The sequence below is a fragment of the Hyperolius riggenbachi genome, chromosome 4, assembly GCF_040937935.1.
Source record: "Hyperolius riggenbachi isolate aHypRig1 chromosome 4, aHypRig1.pri, whole genome shotgun sequence".
In the NCBI taxonomy this organism is placed as follows: domain Eukaryota; kingdom Metazoa; phylum Chordata; class Amphibia; order Anura; family Hyperoliidae; genus Hyperolius; species Hyperolius riggenbachi.
Window position 1 is genome coordinate 306,123,002 of NC_090649.1, and position 18,963 is coordinate 306,141,964.

The following is an 18,963-nucleotide window of genomic DNA, read 5'->3' on the forward strand; positions in this document are numbered from 1 at the left end:
AGACTGTCCAGATTAATAATAGAAACCACTAATTCATACACCCACCAATCACTAAATCATACACCTCCCAGCAGTCCTTACTATGATCTGACTTGACTGATGTAAGGGTGTGAAATTCTAACCACTTAAAGAGGAACTGTCGGAGGAAAATCTTAAAATTTAAAACACATACAAATAAAAAGTACATTTCTCCCAGAGTAAAATGAGCCATAAATTACCTTTCTCCTACGTTGCTGTCACTTACAGTAAAATCGCAACAGTTCCTCTTTAACTCCAGACAGTTGTTATACTGTTCAGGTTGTAAAATAATTTATGATATTCCTACTGAGGATCCTTTGGGACCCTAATAAATTAGACCCAAAGTGTGCCATGCTTGTCTTGCAAGTGCCAGCACCAGTGCATACTTTACAAACATCACTTAAGCATCGGTAGAGTGATCAGTTCACCAGCAATGTGATTTGGCTACCAGTGTAGTTTTCCTCCAACCACAAACACTTCATAGCACATGTTTAGTTCAGTAAATAATCTAAGGGCCCTTGTACACTAGCTGCGCTGCATTTGGTTTCTGCTGCGATTTGAAAAACGCATTTCCATTCACTTGAATGAGAATCGAGGCAAAACTGCAGTAAAATCATGGTAACTTTTGCTGCAATTTTACAGGAATTATCATTCAAGTGAATGGAAATACGGTTTTCAATGTGCAAATGCAATGGAAACACCATAGAATCGCAAACACAGCACAGCAAGTGCATAAGGGCCCTTAGGCTACATTTACATTACGCACAGTGCATTACACAGTAACGCAATGCACTAACACAAGCGGATAGTGCAGTGGTGGTCAGTGAGATGGAAATAGTTGATGCAGGCTTATGCAAATTTTGTATGCATATTTACATAGCTTAAAAATGTACAAATTGAAATTCCACTGTATTGGGATTTAATTGGTCCATTTTCAAGCAGTATAAATTTGCAAACAAAATTTGTATAATCCTGCATCAACTCAGAATTGTTTTCATCTCACTGACCAGCACTTCAGGCAAACATGCATGTTTTACAATGTGTATGTTTACAAGATCAACACTATTGTGCAGTTCTGGACAACGCACCAAAAAGTCTTTGGTTAAAAATAAGATTTAAATTCACATTACCAATTACTACAAGATTTAGCAGTTGTTTTCCTCCTTGTCTCTTTTCTAGCTCATCTTTAACGTTAATTTTCTGTTTGGACTTTCCAGCACTTCTTCCTTGGGATGGAGTAGCATTAAGGTCATCAGAGCCCTGCGATGAGACACCTTGTGTGGGAGACTGCCGAGAGCTTTCAGGTTCTTCTAACACTTCATCCATAGGCTGGCCTTTTGACAGTACTGGAACATTCTGTCCATTCACCTCGGATGCAGCACTATTGCATGCAAAGAGAACACCACCATTCCTTGTGTCAGCATTCACCATTAAAGTGGATCAGAGATAAACGTTTACTCATTGCATAATTGTGTTCCTTTCATATAGTTTATAGGGCATTCCTTAAGCCAAATACTTTTTTTGTTTTCTTTAAATACTCTAATTCCCTATAAACTAAACAAGCCTCGTCCACAGCTCCTTTTCGTGCCTTGGCACTGTAGCAAGGGCTTATGGGAGCTCAGTCTGGGCAGGAGGATTAGGATACTAACCAGAGATTTCAGAAGCAGAGGGGAGGGGGGGGTGAATTTGTCACAGGCTGAGGGATGGAGATGCAGTTGCAGATTACCTGTGTAATGATGACAAAAAGAACATGGCCATTCTCATTGTATCACAGGAATAAATAATCATAAACGTTTGAAGCTGTTTGCAGCTAGATATGTTGTGTAAACTATCTAAACTTTAGATAAGATATATAGACAAGTTACTTGTTATGGTTAGTTTTTCATCTCGGATCCGCTTTAAGTAGGGATAATGGTAAAACTGTATGAATAGCAACTCATTGTTAGTTGGTATTTGTGAGCAATACAAAGCAGCCATGTGCTTGGTTACTTCTGGAACACATTCTCAGCTACTTTTCTCTCCATTGTCATAATAGAGGAGAACCTTCAAAGCAACTACTCATCTCCTCATTACTACCTTCCTTTCAGCATCAATATCAGAGGCTAGGGAAGGACAACTTTGTTTTTCACTAAAAGTACAGACAGAATGATTTCTGAGATTTGACACCAAAGTGACAGCTGGAGGGGGCGGGGCATGGTGTAATTGAAGGGATCTTAATTGATGGACTGGGGAAGTGGCACCAGAGCACAAAGTAAGGAGTAGGGGAATAGGTGAACGCTAACCACACAAGGGTTGCAGTGGGAAAGCATTAACATTTGGGGGTACCCCAACAATGTATTCCAACAATAGATACAAATATAAGGTGGCCGTTAATAGGATGTCTGTATTTAAAACTAGTCATGGGCACATGCAATAAATATAGAATACCAGTGTTTGCATCAGTGCCATACTGTAGAGCTGCTTTCTAGTGCTCCCCGCTGTGTGTGCCTGCTTTCCAGCACCTCTGTGTTGTGTCACAACTGCCCAGAGACCACAAATTGTGCCAATACTTTCTAAGTCTACCTACATAATATCCCTAGCCCTTTATAGTGTGGCAACTTCACTAAGCACTGGCACAATATGTATGTGTGCTCATGTGACTGCTAGCAGAGAGTGCAGGCTGTATTGTAACTGCTGGCATATCTTATGTATTGGGATCTGACAGACTGCTAGGAGAGATTGGATGCCACATCGTGTCATTGACCGATTCATGTTGTGTTGCTCCTGCTACAGTCAAAGTATAGGCTTCTCCTGCTGCTGTTGCTGCCTTACTTTACCTACTGTGAAATCACTAAGAATGTTCATTCACTGGACTGTGAAGTGGATGCAGAACTAAGAGAAACCATGTTCTCTCTCACTATGTGACAAACAGGAATTAAAATGATGTACCAAGAATAGGCATGCATACCTCCTAACTTTTTGAGATAAGAAAGGACACTTTAAAACACACCCCTTCTTCACCGCTAACCACACCCCTCACCAAACCCCTATCACGCATTTCACAAAGAATTGAGAAGCAAAAGATGAAGTTTTATCAAACTACACTGGTTCTCTCTATCATCACTAGTTTTCCTTTATTTTAACATTTGAAAATAAGAAATTACTTAAATGATGGGAGTAAAGTTTAGAGCTCTGTATAGTACATCACTCCTGGAAGAGAGAAAAATGAGGGATAAAGGAGGACAGGGGAATATGTTTCCCAAATAGGGACTGTCCCTCTGAAAAAGGGACAGTTGGGAGCTATGGGCAAGTGACAGCAGCTTCCTCTCTGTTAGCAGTTACAAATAGCCTGCCAGTTAGCCCAATGGATGAGACAGATGAATCCAGGAAGCAAGTGTCATACTGTCCCTGGTCTATTCTCTCCTGAGGGGAACAAATAAATATGGTAGGGGAGGTGGTGCTATTGTGGTTGAGGACTGAAAGGGTAAAAGAAACCATTGGGGGTTTAGAGCAACACTAGATTTAAAGAGACCCAGAGATGAACTAATGTAAAGCTCTGATACTTACCCGGGCATCCTTCCATCCCATAAACATGTACAGCGCATGCGCTGTAGACCCGGACTGATGTCACTGAGCCTGTTACCGGGGACTCTCCGCAGCTGAACGGCAGACCGTGGGAGGATGGCGTGGGACTTAGACGAGTTTATGGGGCGGAAGGAAGCCCCGGGTAAGTATCAGAGCTTTACTTTAGTTCATCTCTGGGTCACTTTAAAGGAGGGACAGATAGAAAAGACACTTGGTTGCATGGAAGGATAGAGGCATGCTGGTTGCAGGCAGGTGAGGGAAGGCACACTGGGTAAAGATGTACAGACTACCAAGCAAGCTCATAGTGAACCAGAACTCATTGAGGTGTGTAAGGGGCTACAATGGACCAAAAAGCCCTCTTACTAAAATTTTTATGGAAAACAAAAATGTGCTTTCTTAAAACAGAAAGCATTTGCAATAATTCAGGTTGGAGTTAGCTCTGAGATTTCTCCCAGTGCATCACTGCTGAAATATGCAAATTAGCCATTGTTGTCCCTATGGGCTAAACACACCTCCAGATCCCATTGCAATGTGTCAGCTTATTAATATTACAGAGCCACTTTGGATTAGTGTGTCCCCACAGGGACAACAACAGGTAATTTGCATATTTCAGCAGTGATGCACTGGGAGACATCTCAGAGCTAACTCCAACCTGAATTATTGCAAAAACTTTGTTTTAAGAAAGCAACATTTTTGTTTTGGGTAAAGATGGGGAGGGGAGTTCCCTACATACAGGAGGACTGTGTGAAGGAGAGAAAAAAAATCAGCTACAAGGATATGCCTGGATTACAGTGGAAGGTGAAAAAGTCTAGCAGAAAATGTTGATGCTAAAAACAAAAGCAGGGGTTTGGGGAGCAGAGAGTCATTCTACAGCTCTCTTTACAGAGCAAAAAGGCTAAAATATTTTTTTTGTAAATGTCATTTATTAAATGTAGCTGATAGACTATCACGCGCATACCTCTCAACTGTCCCTCTTTCAGGACTGATGTACAGATCTATGTAAATATAGGTATTTTTGAATGATAAAGCTACGTTTCGCTTCTGAATTCTTTGTGATATGCATGATGAGGGGTGTGATGTGGGTGTGGCTAGAGGCATGGCAGGGACATGTGTTAAAGTCTTCCTTATCGCAAAATGTTGGGAGGTATGCGTGCATTCGGAAAGGTTCCAAAAATGCACAAACATGACAATTATAACTGCATTTCTGACTACAGGAAAATATTTTCTAACTGCAAACTAACAACAATGTATCCAGTAATAAAGATATTGTATGTATTTTGTAGACTGAGCAAAAACTAAAGAGAGAAGACATGGCTGAGAATAATTTTTCTAACTACTCTGAGCTCTTCCTGAGGCTGTAACAGCCGTATAAAATTTTACAGACAACTGCAAAACCCCAAGTGCTATAAGCAACGAACAGAGATATTAGTCATTTTCGTACTTTCTACCTACAAAATACTTCTGAAGAAGCTTATTCTCAATGGGTGTCTTTTCTCAAGTTTGACTCAATTCATTCCACCTGTGCAAAGTATTGTACATAAGCCTATCTACCATCAGCAGTTATTCTCATATCCTGTCCCAGACAACAATTAAAACACGCTATTGTTTAAAGAGGAACTGTAACCAAAATAATGAATAAAACTGCTTTTTTATATACAATATTCATTTATAAATTTTTCAATGTTTGCCTATTGCAAAATATTTCCTCTCCCCGATTTACTTTCTGAAATTTATCACAGGCGGCAACATCTTTAGTACTGGCATGTGAACTCTGCAGAATATTACGTTTACTGAGAGTTCTAAAGCCAGTACAAAAAACATAACTGGCCTCCCAGAATGCTCTTGGGGAGAATTACGCATAAAAACAGCCTAGGCTAAGCCTCAGTGGGAAGGTGGGGCTAAATAGTAATAAAGGAAGGGTTTCTGATGCTGAAACACGGATATTTAACATAAAAGTGAGTATTCTGAATACATGTCACTACAGTGCCTCTTTGAATAAAAGACATGAACTAACTTATGTAACTTACTTTTGAAAAGCTGCATTGCTAGCCACACAGTTAATCTCCATCAGCATTAGGAGGAGGTGGGCTGGGTCATGTGATCTGCTTTGTGCTGGGGAATGCACTCCTACCAGGGGAGAACTGGAAACTTTTGGGCTGCGGGGAAACCGCAACCCAGAGGCCTTTTCACGGCAGCCCCAGTCCAAATGCATGCCCCCCCCCCATCCTTATATGGCTCCCTTGGTGGTCTAGTGTTCCCCACTTAAGGCCTCCCTGGTGGTCCCACCCACCACTATCAATTTTATTCCCTGGTAGTGGCCCTTCTTCCTGTATGCTCTCCCTCTTATTTAGCGAGTAGGATGCAGAGGGACGGGCAGAGGTGTAGCTAGGGTTTTCAGCACCCGAAGACAAAGACTGTTTTAGCGCCCCCGAGTAAATCTGATGACTGGGGTGGGGGTGTGAAGGAACAACAAGGAGCTGGCTGGGATGGAGCATCTAGGTGCTAACTAGGGTGGTTGGGAGGGAGCATCTAAATGTTGACAGGGGTGGTGTGGAAACATCTAGGCGCTGGCTGAGGCAGGTGGGAGCATCTAGTCACTGGCTGAGGCGGGTGGAAGGGGACATCTAGATGTTGGCTGGGAGTATCTAGTTGCTGGATAGGGAGAGTGGGAGCATCTAGGCGCTGGCTGAGGTAGTTGGGAGCATCTAGGTGCTGGCTGAGGTAGGTGGGAGCATCTATGCACTGGCTGAGGTGGGTAGGAGGGTGCATCTAGGCCAGGCATGGGCAAACTCGGCCCTGCAGCTGTTACGGAACTACAAGCCCCACAATGCATTTGCCTTTATGAGTCATGACTGTGGCTGTCAGACTCCTGCAATGCTGTGTAGTTCCTTAACAGCTGGATGGCCAAGTTTGCCCATGCCTGATCTAGGCGCTGGCTGAGGCGGGTGGGAGGCAGCATCTAGGTGCTGGCTGAAGCGGGTGGGAGGCTGCATCTAAGTGCTGGCTGAAGCGGGTGGGAGGCTGCATCTAAGTGCTGGCTGAGGCGGGTGGGAGGCAGCATCTATAGTAGGCGATGGCTGAAGGGGAGTGGGTGCGAGGGAGCATCCAGGCGATGGCTGAAGGGGGAAGGATCTAGGTGCTGGCTGATGGGGGGGGGGGGGGGGGGGGTTCATCTAGGTGGTGACAGGAGGGGGGGGGGGGTTGACTGAACACAGAAAAAAACAGAAGAATAAGAACAGTTAAGAACAATTTTCAGCTGTGGTGTAGCTAGGGTTTTCAGCACCCGAAGACAAAGACTGTTTTAGCGCCCCCGAGTAAATCTGATGACTGGGGTGGGGGTGTGAAGGAACAACAAGGAGCTGGCTGGGATGGAGCATCTAGGTGCTAACTAGGGTGGTTGGGAGGGAGCATCTAAATGTTGACAGGGGTGGTGTGGGAACATCTAGGCGCTGGCTGAGGCAGGTGGGAGCATCTAGTCACTGGCTGAGGCGGGTGGAAGGGGACATCTAGATGTTGGCTGGGAGTATCTAGTTGCTGGATAGGGAGAGTGGGAGCATCTAGGCGCTGGCTGAGGTAGTTGGGAGCATCTAGGTGCTGGCTGAGGTAGGTGGGAGCATCTATGCACTGGCTGAGGTGGGTAGGAGGGTGCATCTAGGCCAGGCATGGGCAAACTCGGCCCTGCAGCTGTTACGGAACTACAAGCCCCACAATGCATTTGCCTTTATGAGTCATGACTGTGGCTGTCAGACTCCTGCAATGCTGTGTAGTTCCTTAACAGCTGGATGGCCAAGTTTGCCCATGCCTGATCTAGGCGCTGGCTGAGGCGGGTGGGAGGCAGCATCTAGGTGCTGGCTGAAGCGGGTGGGAGGCTGCATCTAAGTGCTGGCTGAGGCGGGTGGGAGGCAGCATCTATAGTAGGTGATGGCTGAAGGGGAGTGGGTGCGAGGGAGCATCCAGGCGATGGCTGAAGGGGGAAGGATCTAGGTGCTGGCTGATGGGGGGGGGGGGGGGTTCATCTAGGTGGTGACAGGAGGGGGGGGGGTTGACTGAACACAGAAAAAAACAGAAGAATAAGAACAGTTAAGAACAATTTTCAGCTGTGGTGTAGCTAGGGTTTTCAGCACCCGAAGACAAAGACTGTTTTAGCGCCCCCGAGTAAATCTGATGACTGGGGTGGGGGTGTGAAGGAACAACAAGGAGCTGGCTGGGATGGAGCATCTAGGTGCTAACTAGGGTGGTTGGGAGGGAGCATCTAAATGTTGACAGGGGTGGTGTGGGAACATCTAGGCGCTGGCTGAGGCAGGTGGGAGCATCTAGTCACTGGCTGAGGCGGGTGGAAGGGGACATCTAGATGTTGGCTGGGAGTATCTAGTTGCTGGATAGGGAGAGTGGGAGCATCTAGGCGCTGGCTGAGGTAGTTGGGAGCATCTAGGTGCTGGCTGAGGTAGGTGGGAGCATCTATGCACTGGCTGAGGTGGGTAGGAGGGTGCATCTAGGCCAGGCATGGGCAAACTCGGCCCTGCAGCTGTTACGGAACTACAAGCCCCACAATGCATTTGCCTTTATGAGTCATGACTGTGGCTGTCAGACTCCTGCAATGCTGTGTAGTTCCTTAACAGCTGGATGGCCAAGTTTGCCCATGCCTGATCTAGGCGCTGGCTGAGGCGGGTGGGAGGCAGCATCTAGGTGCTGGCTGAAGCGGGTGGGAGGCTGCATCTAAGTGCTGGCTGAGGCGGGTGGGAGGCAGCATCTATAGTAGGCGATGGCTGAAGGGGAGTGGGTGCGAGGGAGCATCCAGGCGATGGCTGAAGGGGGAAGGATCTAGGTGCTGGCTGATGGGGGGGGGGGGTTTCATCTAGGTGGTGACAGGAGGGGGGGTTGACTGAACACAGAAAAAAACAGAAGAATAAGAACAGTTAAGAACAATTTTCAGCTGCATTCCACCTTACTACAAGCAATGCAGCAACTGCAGTCCAAGAATGAGCCTCCTTCTCTTCCCATCTAGTGCTTCCAGCGAGACCTCCCAATTAGCACAGAGTGCTGGCTGGAGATGGCAGCTTCCATGAGGGGACAGAGAGATGATGCTGCTGCCCAGTGCCCGCTATACAGGAAGCCGTCACAGCATCCCTCGTAGCAGAGAGAGGAGATCAGGGCCTGACAATCCTCAGTCAACTGTGTTTAAATTTGGCCCACGCTGCATAGTTAGTGGGGGCAGAGATTTTCAATTTGCGGAAGCCTAGCTGCGAGCCACATTCCGCTCCCCCTGCGTCCAGCCTCCTCCGTAACTGAGAGCAGCCTGTTGCAGTGGTTTGAGAAGTGCGGATGCATGGAGTCCATGGACGCTGCATCCGTACACCCTCATTACCACTACAACCCAATGACAGCAGGCAGCTGGGAATCACTAAAGAGGCTGACGCAGCAGGGAGAAGTGCATAAACTTGGAGGGGAGGGCGAGCGGGCAACGCAGGCAGGCGAACCAGTCTACTCGATATGGCGGACAAGAGGTGGCCTTGAGGGAAATCTCCACCCGTACCCCCGGGTCAGTCCAAGCCTTACTACTACTCTCCTGGTAATACGGAGCTAATGGAAGCAACCAGATAGGTACGCTTTATTGCAAAAAGTTCAGGCATGGAATGTACAAAATGTTGTGATTTGATAATTGATGCAAATTTTGTTTATATGGATTGAAAATGGAAAACTGAACTAGGGATTTTTTAAGGGCTCTAATTATGGATTCCTTTGCAATTTAGGCTCAGTTCACATTGGCATAAAAAACAGTCCGATCAGCGGACCGTAATGAAACTGAGCCTAACGGAGATCAACAGTTCCTTTGTTAATCAATAGGATCCGTTCACATAGCTCTGTTGGAATGGATCCGTTTGTCCTGTTGCACCAAATGGATTGCAAGCTTGTAGATGGGACCGATTCTTCTGGCTCAACAGACCTGTTGCTATCACAGAACACTATTGGAGAGGAGGGCCACAGATCAAAACTGATGCCCAATAAAAACTGATCCGATTCATGGATCAGTTTTTGATCTGCCTAGTGTGCACCGGGCCTAACTCAGTAGGGACCACAAAGCATTGCAACTAATGTGCCCACCACCTGTTCTTTTGTAAAGATATTTACTACATTCTTTGCTGAAAGTAGCTAACAAGTATAATGTGGGTTGAATGTGACATTTACCTTGCCGAGACATACCTTGGAATATCAAATCCCATGGTTTGCTTCTTTCCTGAGACGGTCATCTTGGCAATTTTAGGAACTACTTCATTCTGCACCTCCACGGAAGGCAACCCTCTTGATTTTCCTGATTTAAAAAAAAAATAAAACTGAATCCTTAGTAAAAAGGCTGAAGAGATAAAGAAACTTCTAGACCTGGATCATACCACCCCAGCAAGTATTACTGGTCAGTGCATTCGTTATTAACTAACTACACTCACAGACACACACAGGAAAAAATAAAATGTAAAGGATACCTTGACAGTGTTATCAACTGTAAACTACCTTATGCAATTAAGTGCCGTACCTGTGCCTAGTCATTCCCTGCAGCTGTCACACTCAAAGCAGTTTAGATACAAATCTCAGGCAGTCACTGAATGTAAAGCTGGCCATACACTGGCCCGATTTGCCGCCGTTTTGACAGCAGATTCGATCACGGGGATGCCCGACAACCGACGCAATAGAGCCGCATACACTACCTGCTCCGCCGGCGCAACTACCCCCGGTCACCGCTGCTCCGTGTCCGCGCTGGTCTCCGGCATGCTTCAGTTCCTCCTGCCCGGCAGGAAGTTTAAACAGTGGAGGGCGCTCTACTGTTTAAACTTCCTGCCGGGCAGGAAGAAGTAAAGCATGCTGGACCTGGAGACCAGAGCGGAGACTGAGCAGCGGTGACCTGGGGACTGGAGTCGCGCCGGCGGAGCAGGTAATGTATGCGGGCGGGGGGAGCGGCGGCAGCACCACCACCACCACAACAGATTGTGATCTGTTTCAGGCTGAAATCGGTTCACAATCTGTTTGCAGTAAAGGTAGCCATATGATCCCTCTCTGATCAGATTCGATCAGAGAGGGATCTATCTGTTGGTCGAATCTGATGGCAAATCGACCAGTGTATGGCTACCATAAAACTTCTTGCTTTGTCAACATACTGGCTACAGAGCTGTGACATCAGCAGGACAAAAATCCAACCAGAATTCATTTTTCCCGATTTCTGAATAGCCATGTTTCAGGCAGATAATCTGCTCACAAGTGCTGATGACTTGCAGCTAGTTCGTATCCGAGTTCGGCCTCATATACAGCCCTGTGACTGTGCAGTTCTGCTTTGTCAAAGAGAAAAGGAAGAACATCTGCAGTGCTCCAACAATGCAATAAGCATAGGAACAACAAAAAAAACAGAGCCACTTCTAGTCTAGCTTGCTGGATCACCTGAAGGGCAACCACACCCGCAGTTAGTAAAGAGAATAAGGGCCCGGTTCCACTACTAAGTGATGCGAATGCCGCTACCTAGCCGCATCGCATCACTTCCGCCGCCGGCCGCATGACTTCTGCATCTCCCAATGTGGAAGTCAATGGAGGAGATGGGACGCGGCTGCGGGCGGATGCGGCCGTGCGAGAATATGCCGCATGCTGCAGATTCTCGTATCGCTCCGCACAACATGCACGCAGTGAAAACTATTCCATTGCTGTGCATGTGCTTCAGCACACCTGCGGTGCGATGCGGCTATGTAGCCACATCGCACCGCTCCTAGTGGAAACGGGCCCTAAGCCTTCCACCAAAGTTTGAATATAATGAGATGTATGGTATTTCATCCAACTGATACTTTTGATTGATCTGAGGAAGTGGATTTTTAGTCCTATTTAATATTAATATAATCTTCCACAGTGCAGTTACACAGTATATAGTCATGTCAATAACTGTCCCTCAAAGGAGCTCACAGTGCAATCCTTACCATAGTCACACTTCCATCATAGTATTGGACAATATGGAGGGGGAAGCTAAAGTAAAACTGTAAAAAGGGGGATATGGAGGCTGCCATATTTATTTCCTTTTAAGCAAAACCAATTGCCTGGCATTCTGCTGATCCTCTGACTCAATACTTTTAGCCATAGAACAGGCATGCAGCAGATCAGGTGTTTGACAATGTTGTTAGATCTGACAAGATTGGCTGCATGCTTGTTTCTGGTGTTCAAACACTAAGATCAGTACGGCTGAGGGCAACTGGTATTGTTTAAAAGGAAATACAAATGGCAGCCGCCATATTCTTTTCACTTCAGTTGTCCTTTAACTTATCTGTGTGGTTTTGGGATTTGGGAGGAAACTAGAGTGCCTGAAGGAAACCCAAGAAGACACAGGGACAACATAAAATGAAGCCCTATAAAATGAAGGCATATGAAGCACAGCTGTAATTCGAACTGGGGAGAGAATTTTCATGATGTTTTAATGTGACCCAAGCAAGGGTTGCAAACTCTCTTCAGCTAATTGGAATTCCATAAAATATTTAATCCACATTTGCTGGCTCATTTATGTTTCCCACTGTTTTTCCTTCCTAAATAAATCCCAATATTATGAAATGTAAAGAAATGAACCCATTAACTTGCAATTTAGCAAACTAAGATATGTTTCTTAATTTGAAAATTAGATTACGGTACATAAAAGCTCTACAAAATTTCAGCAAAAAAATTGCACTGAGAATCTAATAAGAAAAGGTTCCTACGTAATGAGAACATTTCAGTTGCAGGCTTGATGACATTGAAACCACAATTGGTTTTAAGGTTAGAAAGACTGCCTAGTTTAAAACTTTTATCTTCCAAACCACAAACGTCCTCGGCTAGGCTCTTGCCGCATAAGGCTTTACCTTCTACTCTATCTGGCCACAGCTTCGCTTTGGCAAGGCAAGTAAAAGTGTACACATTTATAACTTTTCACAAGATAATCTCAATTGCTGGATGGATTTCTTTAAGAGATTATACATTTTGCTGTCAATTTAAGAACAAATAAATTGTTTTGGACTAATAAACATGAAAAGGAGATACATAGCATGGATATTATTAGTGAAATTACAACTATCACCCCCAAGTCTCTCATGCTACCTCACTTTCTGTACATCATACAAAAAGAGCAGACACCAGAAAATAAAGGGGTATCCAAAGGGGGTAAAATGCCTAATCTGCATACTCAATCTGGGTCAGTGATTCAGAAAGTATTAGAGGTGTACTAGCACAACTGTCAGCCAAATACCAATTTCAAAAGAGAGCCAGATTTGTAATGGTCACCAAAAGGCATAGGGGTCTTTTTTTTATCACACACAGTGTTCTAATTTCCTTGTCCTGTTACAGAGAAATTTCCTTTGGAAATGTCAGGTGCACTCTACTGCCGAAAGTATTGGGCTACTTCTCCAAATTACAGAGTTTAGGTGTTCCAATCACTTCCACACACACATACAGGTGTATACAATCAAGCAATCTAGGCATGTAGTCTGCTTCTAAAAACATTCTAAGATGCACATTGCGCAGAAGTTGCCAACTTTCTGAAGAGTCAATAGCTACAGACCTCCAAATTGTGTACGGGCTTCAGATTAGTGCAAGAACAGTATATAAAGAATGGGTTTCTATGGTTGAGCAGCTGCACCCAAGCCTTAGATCACCAAGTGCAATGCAAAGTGTCGGAAGCAGTGGTGTAATGTTTGCCACCACCGGACTCTAGCGAAGTGGAAGCATGTTCTCTGGAGTGGCAAATTGCATTATGCTAAGTGAAAAGTTTGGTGTAGGGTTGCTGGGCGTGACTAAATGCATCATGATACAAAGACATTTTGGACAATTTCACGCTCCCAACTTTGTGGCAATGGTTTGGGGATGGTCCCTCCCTTTCACAACATGTTGGTGTATCAGTACACAAAACAAGGTCCAAAAAGACATGGATGAATGAGTTTGGTGCACAGGAACTTGACCAGCCTGCACGGAGCCCTGACCTTAACCCAACTTCTCACCCAACATCAATTCCTGACCTCACAAATGCTCTTATAGTGGAAGGATGCAAAATTTCCATGATCACACATGAACCTTATGCAAATTCTTCCCAAAAAAGTTGAAGCTGTTATAGCTAAATACTAAAGCCTAATTTGGGCACCGGCTCATAGCCAGTAGGGGAATAGGTGCAAGAAGGGAAAGGTAGTGTTAGGCATTGGGTAACAGGAGGGTTAGTTTAAAGTGTTAGCTAGTGTGAGATGTAGGTTTGCTAAAGCATTAGTAGAATATCGGCAACATTGCCGATATTCTACTACCATCTTTACCAGGCATCCTTTTCCTATTTTGACAATGTTGTGTATATGACCCATAATTCATTCACAAAGTTGGTGGGTGTTACCTAGTTAGAGAGCAACTCCCACTGCTTCTACACAACCGCCCCAAACCTCCTCCTCCTCCCTCTGCTGCTTAGAGCTCAACTCTGTAGCAAGCAATGACCATGTAATGTAGTGCTTCCGTGCTGGTCACGAAGTCCATCTCTAATCAGTGCAGGAAAGGGGAGAAAGAGGTCAAGAGATCAGTGGGAGAAGAATTTGGGCAGCTTTCTGTCCAGTAAAATTACAGTTTTTTTTTCTTTTCTATATATATCTTTATTTATATTGTTCAATTTCTTACAAAATCAATCCAATAAAACCAAAGGAAACCTTAACAGGGGTATTCCCTCTTAGATACATGTGCATATAAAGTTGCTTTTACCCGTTCATCAGTCTTCACTATGCCACACTTTCAAGAAGCATATCCAAACCTTGATGTCTTGTATATTTCCCCTTTAGGATCTCTAACACTCCTCTATTACTCACATACACCTCTTACTCTCATCCATCCTTCATTCACACCCCTCCTCCATTCATGCACTGGGTCTCTTATTTTTGGCCCATACAAAGGGGGAGGGAAGCCTTCTCTCTTTTTCTTCTCTTTTCTTCCTCTCCCTCTCCCTCCTCACCTTATCTAGTTTCCAATTCTCTCTCTTCTTTCACCCTTCTCCTTCGTTTTGTCACTGAACCTCCTACGGGGCCTCTCTAGCGATTCACAATCCCCTTGCAATCCTCTCATATTCCCCTTCATTCTTAAACATCTCCCATTGTAGCCATCTTTTATCATATACATGCCCCTCTCCCTTAGCATAACTAGTTAATTCCTCCATTCTCTGCATTTCGGTCACTTCTTTAATTCATTCCTGAGTTGTTGGGCTTTGGGTAGATTTCCAGTGTCTTGCCACCAATATTCTTGAAGCATTAATCAGGGATTTCAACAGGGAATTTTTATATTTTTTTTTAGAGACCATCCGTTACTGTGCAGAAGGAAAAGAGCGGGATCCTCCCGCATCTCTATCCCGGTGATCCGTTTTATTAAACCAATAACCTCTGACTAAAACCCCCCAAGTTCTTTACATCTCCAAAAGATGTGAATAATATCTCCCCTACCCTCCCCGCATCTCCAACACGTTGATGAGGCACCTGGGAACATTCTACTCAATCTATCCGGTGTATAATACCACCTTACAAAGATTTTATATCCCGCTTCCTGTCCTCTTGTGAGCATTGCTGACCTACTAGCCAAACGTAATACTTTTTTTCCACTGTACCTCTGTGAATACCTTCCCCAGGTCTTTTTCCCACTTCTCCCTCAACGTACTTGTATAATCATCACTCTCATTAGTATACCCTTGATAACATCCCCTTATTTTGCCCTCCACCTCTACACATCTCTTCAAATGGGGTTAAAGCTCTACTCAGGGCCTCCTTGGCCCCTTGACTTCTCAGGAAGGATTTTATTTGGGCGTATCTCCATTCGTCCATGTATCCCCCCCTAACCTGTATCCATCAGTTCCTGAATCGGGGTCCATTCTGCCTCAACTATTATGTCTTTAGCACTCGGCCCCTGTCCCCACTTCCAATGTGGATAATTAAGAGATTCCATTCCCGTAGAGAATTTTATATTCCTAAAAATGGGGATCATGGGGGTAGGCCAAGGCGACACTCCCACACTCTTCCTCCACTTATCAAAAATGTTCAATGTGTGACTCACCAATTCAATCCCCTTTTTCTTTACGTCTGTCCCAGTTTTCTCCTGGATCCAGGGGAGGTTACCTATTGGGCTCCCTATCATTTCCTCCTCTACCATTACCCACCTCTTCCCCCCACGGTTCCTTTTTCAATCTATGATTCGAACTAATACCAAGGCCTCAGAATATTTTTTTTAAATCGGGGACCGCCAGTCCCCCTTTCTCCCTCTCCATTGTCTGTAGCCTGTAACTCACTCAGGTTCTCCGACCCCCTCCTATAAATCTACCGATAATACTTTTCAACTGCCGAAAAAAAGGGGGAGGAATTAGGTCCGGTAGGGCCTGAAACAGGTAGAGGAAGCGAGGGAGAACATTCATCTTTACGATGGATATTCTGCCAAACCAGGAAAAGCATTGACGGTCCCAGGCTTCCAGATCCTGTTTTATCTTTTCCAACAAGGGGAGGTAGTTGTCATTTACTATATCCTTTAAATCAAAGCCTATTTTTACTCCCAGATACCTCATCATTCTATTCTGCCATTTAAATGGAAAGTTCCGGATCAATTTTTCCCTTTGTTCCCCTCTCACCCCCCAAGCAATTATTGTACTTTTATCGAAATTAATCTTCATATTAGAAAACCTCCACACTTTATCATATTCCCTCATTAGGCTAGATAGCGACCTCTGAGGGTCTCTAAGGTAAAGCAGCATATCATCTGCATACGCTGATACTTTATGCATCTGTCCCCCAATTTCCAGGCCCCGTATGCTGGAGTCCGCCCTCACCCTACACAAGAATGGCTCCAATGATAAAGCAAAGACTAACGGGGAGAGGGGGCAACCCTGTCTCGTCCCGTTTTTAATTTCAAAAGGTTCTGAAATCTCCCCATTAGCTCTTATCCTTGCATTTGGGAAGGTATATAAACCCATTACTCTTGCACTCATCTTTTCTCTTAACCCCATGTGCTTTAGCACCCCTTCTATATAAGCCCACTTTACCCTGTCAAACGCTTTTTCAGCATCTGTAGATAAAAATACGATAGGGTTGGAGTGGGCCCTCGCCCAGCATGCCAAATCAAGGGTGCGGATAGTGCCATCTCTAGCCTCCCGTCCCCCAATGAACCCCACCTGGTCTGAACATACCAGTTGGTTCATAAGCGGTGCCAGCCTATTGGCCAAAACTTTCGCAAAAATTTTAATATCCACATTCAATAGTGCGATCGGCCTGTAACTTTGACACTGCATTGGATCCTTTCCCTCTTTGTGCAGCAGCGAGACATAGGGCTCCAGCATACGGGGCATAAACCCATGACTTTCTCCTTCCCCCGCAGTCATTCCATTAAATGCTTCCGCAAGATATCCCACCAGTTGTTCCCCAAACCTTGTATAATATTCCATTGTTAGCCCATCCGGGCCAGGCACTTTGCCTGATGGCATTTGTTTTATTGCTATTTTAATTTCTTCAACCTGAATCTGACAGTCCAAGGATGAGGCGTCTTCCTCTGACAGCTTGGGCATTCCACTTTCCTCTATATAACTTATTATTTCCTCTCTTTTCTTCTCTCTTTCCCCCCCTGCTGACTCCGCTTTCAGGTTATATAACCCTTAATAGTATTCTCTAAACACCCGGGTTATTTCTCCCACTTCATGGACTACTCTTACCTTTTTATCTTTTATACAGGGGATATAATTAGTCCTTTGCTGTTTTTTTTATGGCCCTCGCTAACATAGCACTGCTCTTATTCCCATATTCATAGAAGGAGCGTTTGCATCTCAATGCCATATTTTTAACCCCCTGGAACAACAATGACCTTAAATGCTCTCTTTCCCTCCTTAATTCCTCCCAACAACCCTCTATATTCTCCCCCTTATGCTGTTTTTGCAATCTTCTTATATTTTCCAGCGCATTTTTTATATCCCTATCCCTTTCCTTCTTCCTTCTAGCCCCTTCCTGTATCAAGACACCCCTCATATAGCATTTACGGGCCTCCCATTTCAGACGCCTCACCCCTGGAATTCGTCAAGAAATAAAAGTCCAAATCGTCTCTCCTCTTTTGTACAATCCCCTCATCTCTCAATAATGAATTATTTAATCGCCACATCATGGGTCCCTTTATTTTTTCCCCCCACCTAAGATTCACTATTACTGGTGCATGATCTGACAATGTTATAGGACCAATTTCTGAGCCACCAACTAAGGAGAGTATATCACGCGACACCAGGACATAATCTATCCTGGTGTAGCATTTGTGGATCTGGGAGTAATATGTTAAATCCTTCACAGTTGGGTTACACACGCGCCAAGTATCCACGAGTTGTGCTTTGCACAGTAGATCTCTGCTTCTTTTATAAGTTTTTAAAGATCTCGTTGACCTCCCCTCGGACGTGTCCATTCGGGGGTACAAAGACATGTTCAAATCTGTACATATCACACCCCCTTCCCTGAATGATTCTAATTTGTTAATAAATCTCCCCAGGGTTTCTGCCTGTTTAACGTTTGGCGCATAGTATGACCCCACCGTGACCATCCTATTCTTTAATTCGCCCTTAATCAAATTAAATCTCCCATGTGGGTCAGCATATTCTTCCTTTAAAATAAATGGGGCATCTTTCGACAGTAGAATAGCCGTCCCCTTCACTTTAGATGCTTGTAAACCGCTCAGGTGTATTGTCCTATAGTGCCTATCAGAGATTTGGGGGACATGGACCCTTAAAGTGGGTCTCCTGGAGGCAAATTATATCTCCCCCTTCCCTGTGACACAACCTTAGTATAGAGGCTCTCTTCTCCGGAATATTCAACCCCCTAACGTTCAGTGACAAAACTTTAAGGCTACCTGACTTCATCTTTATGTGCCTTCTTTATTCTCTGTTCTGTCCCAGTGTCCATTTTTTCAACTTTTCCACTAATTTCTCTCCCCCCTCCCCCATTCACATCCTTCATCACACTCATCCTGCAGCAATCCCCCTTCCCATCTACCCTCCCCCCTTTTTTTCCCCATATGGAATCTTTCCACTTGAAACCCATTCCCAGTTTCTAAGGCGTGCTGCTCCGCCTTCTGGGTATTAACGAGGAACTCCAGTGAAAATAATGTAGTAAAAAAAAGTGCTTCATTTTTACCATAATTATGTATAAATGATTTAGTCAGTGTTTCCCCATTGTAAAATCTTTCCTCTCCCCGATTTACATTCTGACATTTATTACATGGTGACATTTTTACTGTGGGCAGGTTATGTAGCTGCTCCTAGCTGTTTCGGCTGTTAGAGACAGCTGTAAACAGCAAATTCCTGTCTGTGAACATTGTTACATTGTGGCAGTTTGCCCAGAGTACCGCGGTACTCAGAGCTTCTTGTGG

At 44.8% G+C, this 18,963-nt stretch overlaps 1 protein-coding gene across 3 annotated transcripts in view; it reads right to left on the reverse strand.

The window, feature by feature from the left end:
* Positions 1-18,963, reverse strand: part of HBS1L (HBS1 like translational GTPase) — a 126,508-nt gene that overhangs the window by 40,981 nt on the left and 66,564 nt on the right. For 2 of the 3 annotated variants that reach the window (XM_068231618.1, XM_068231615.1), the window contains exons 5-6: positions 9,769-9,892; positions 1,149-1,399 (exon numbers count right to left, since the gene is read on the reverse strand). In XM_068231618.1, the coding sequence (XP_068087719.1) occupies positions 1,149-1,399; positions 9,769-9,892 (375 nt within the window). The remainder of the gene's footprint in view (positions 1-1,148; positions 1,400-9,768; positions 9,893-18,963) is intronic. The other variant, XM_068231617.1, reaches the window with a different exon arrangement.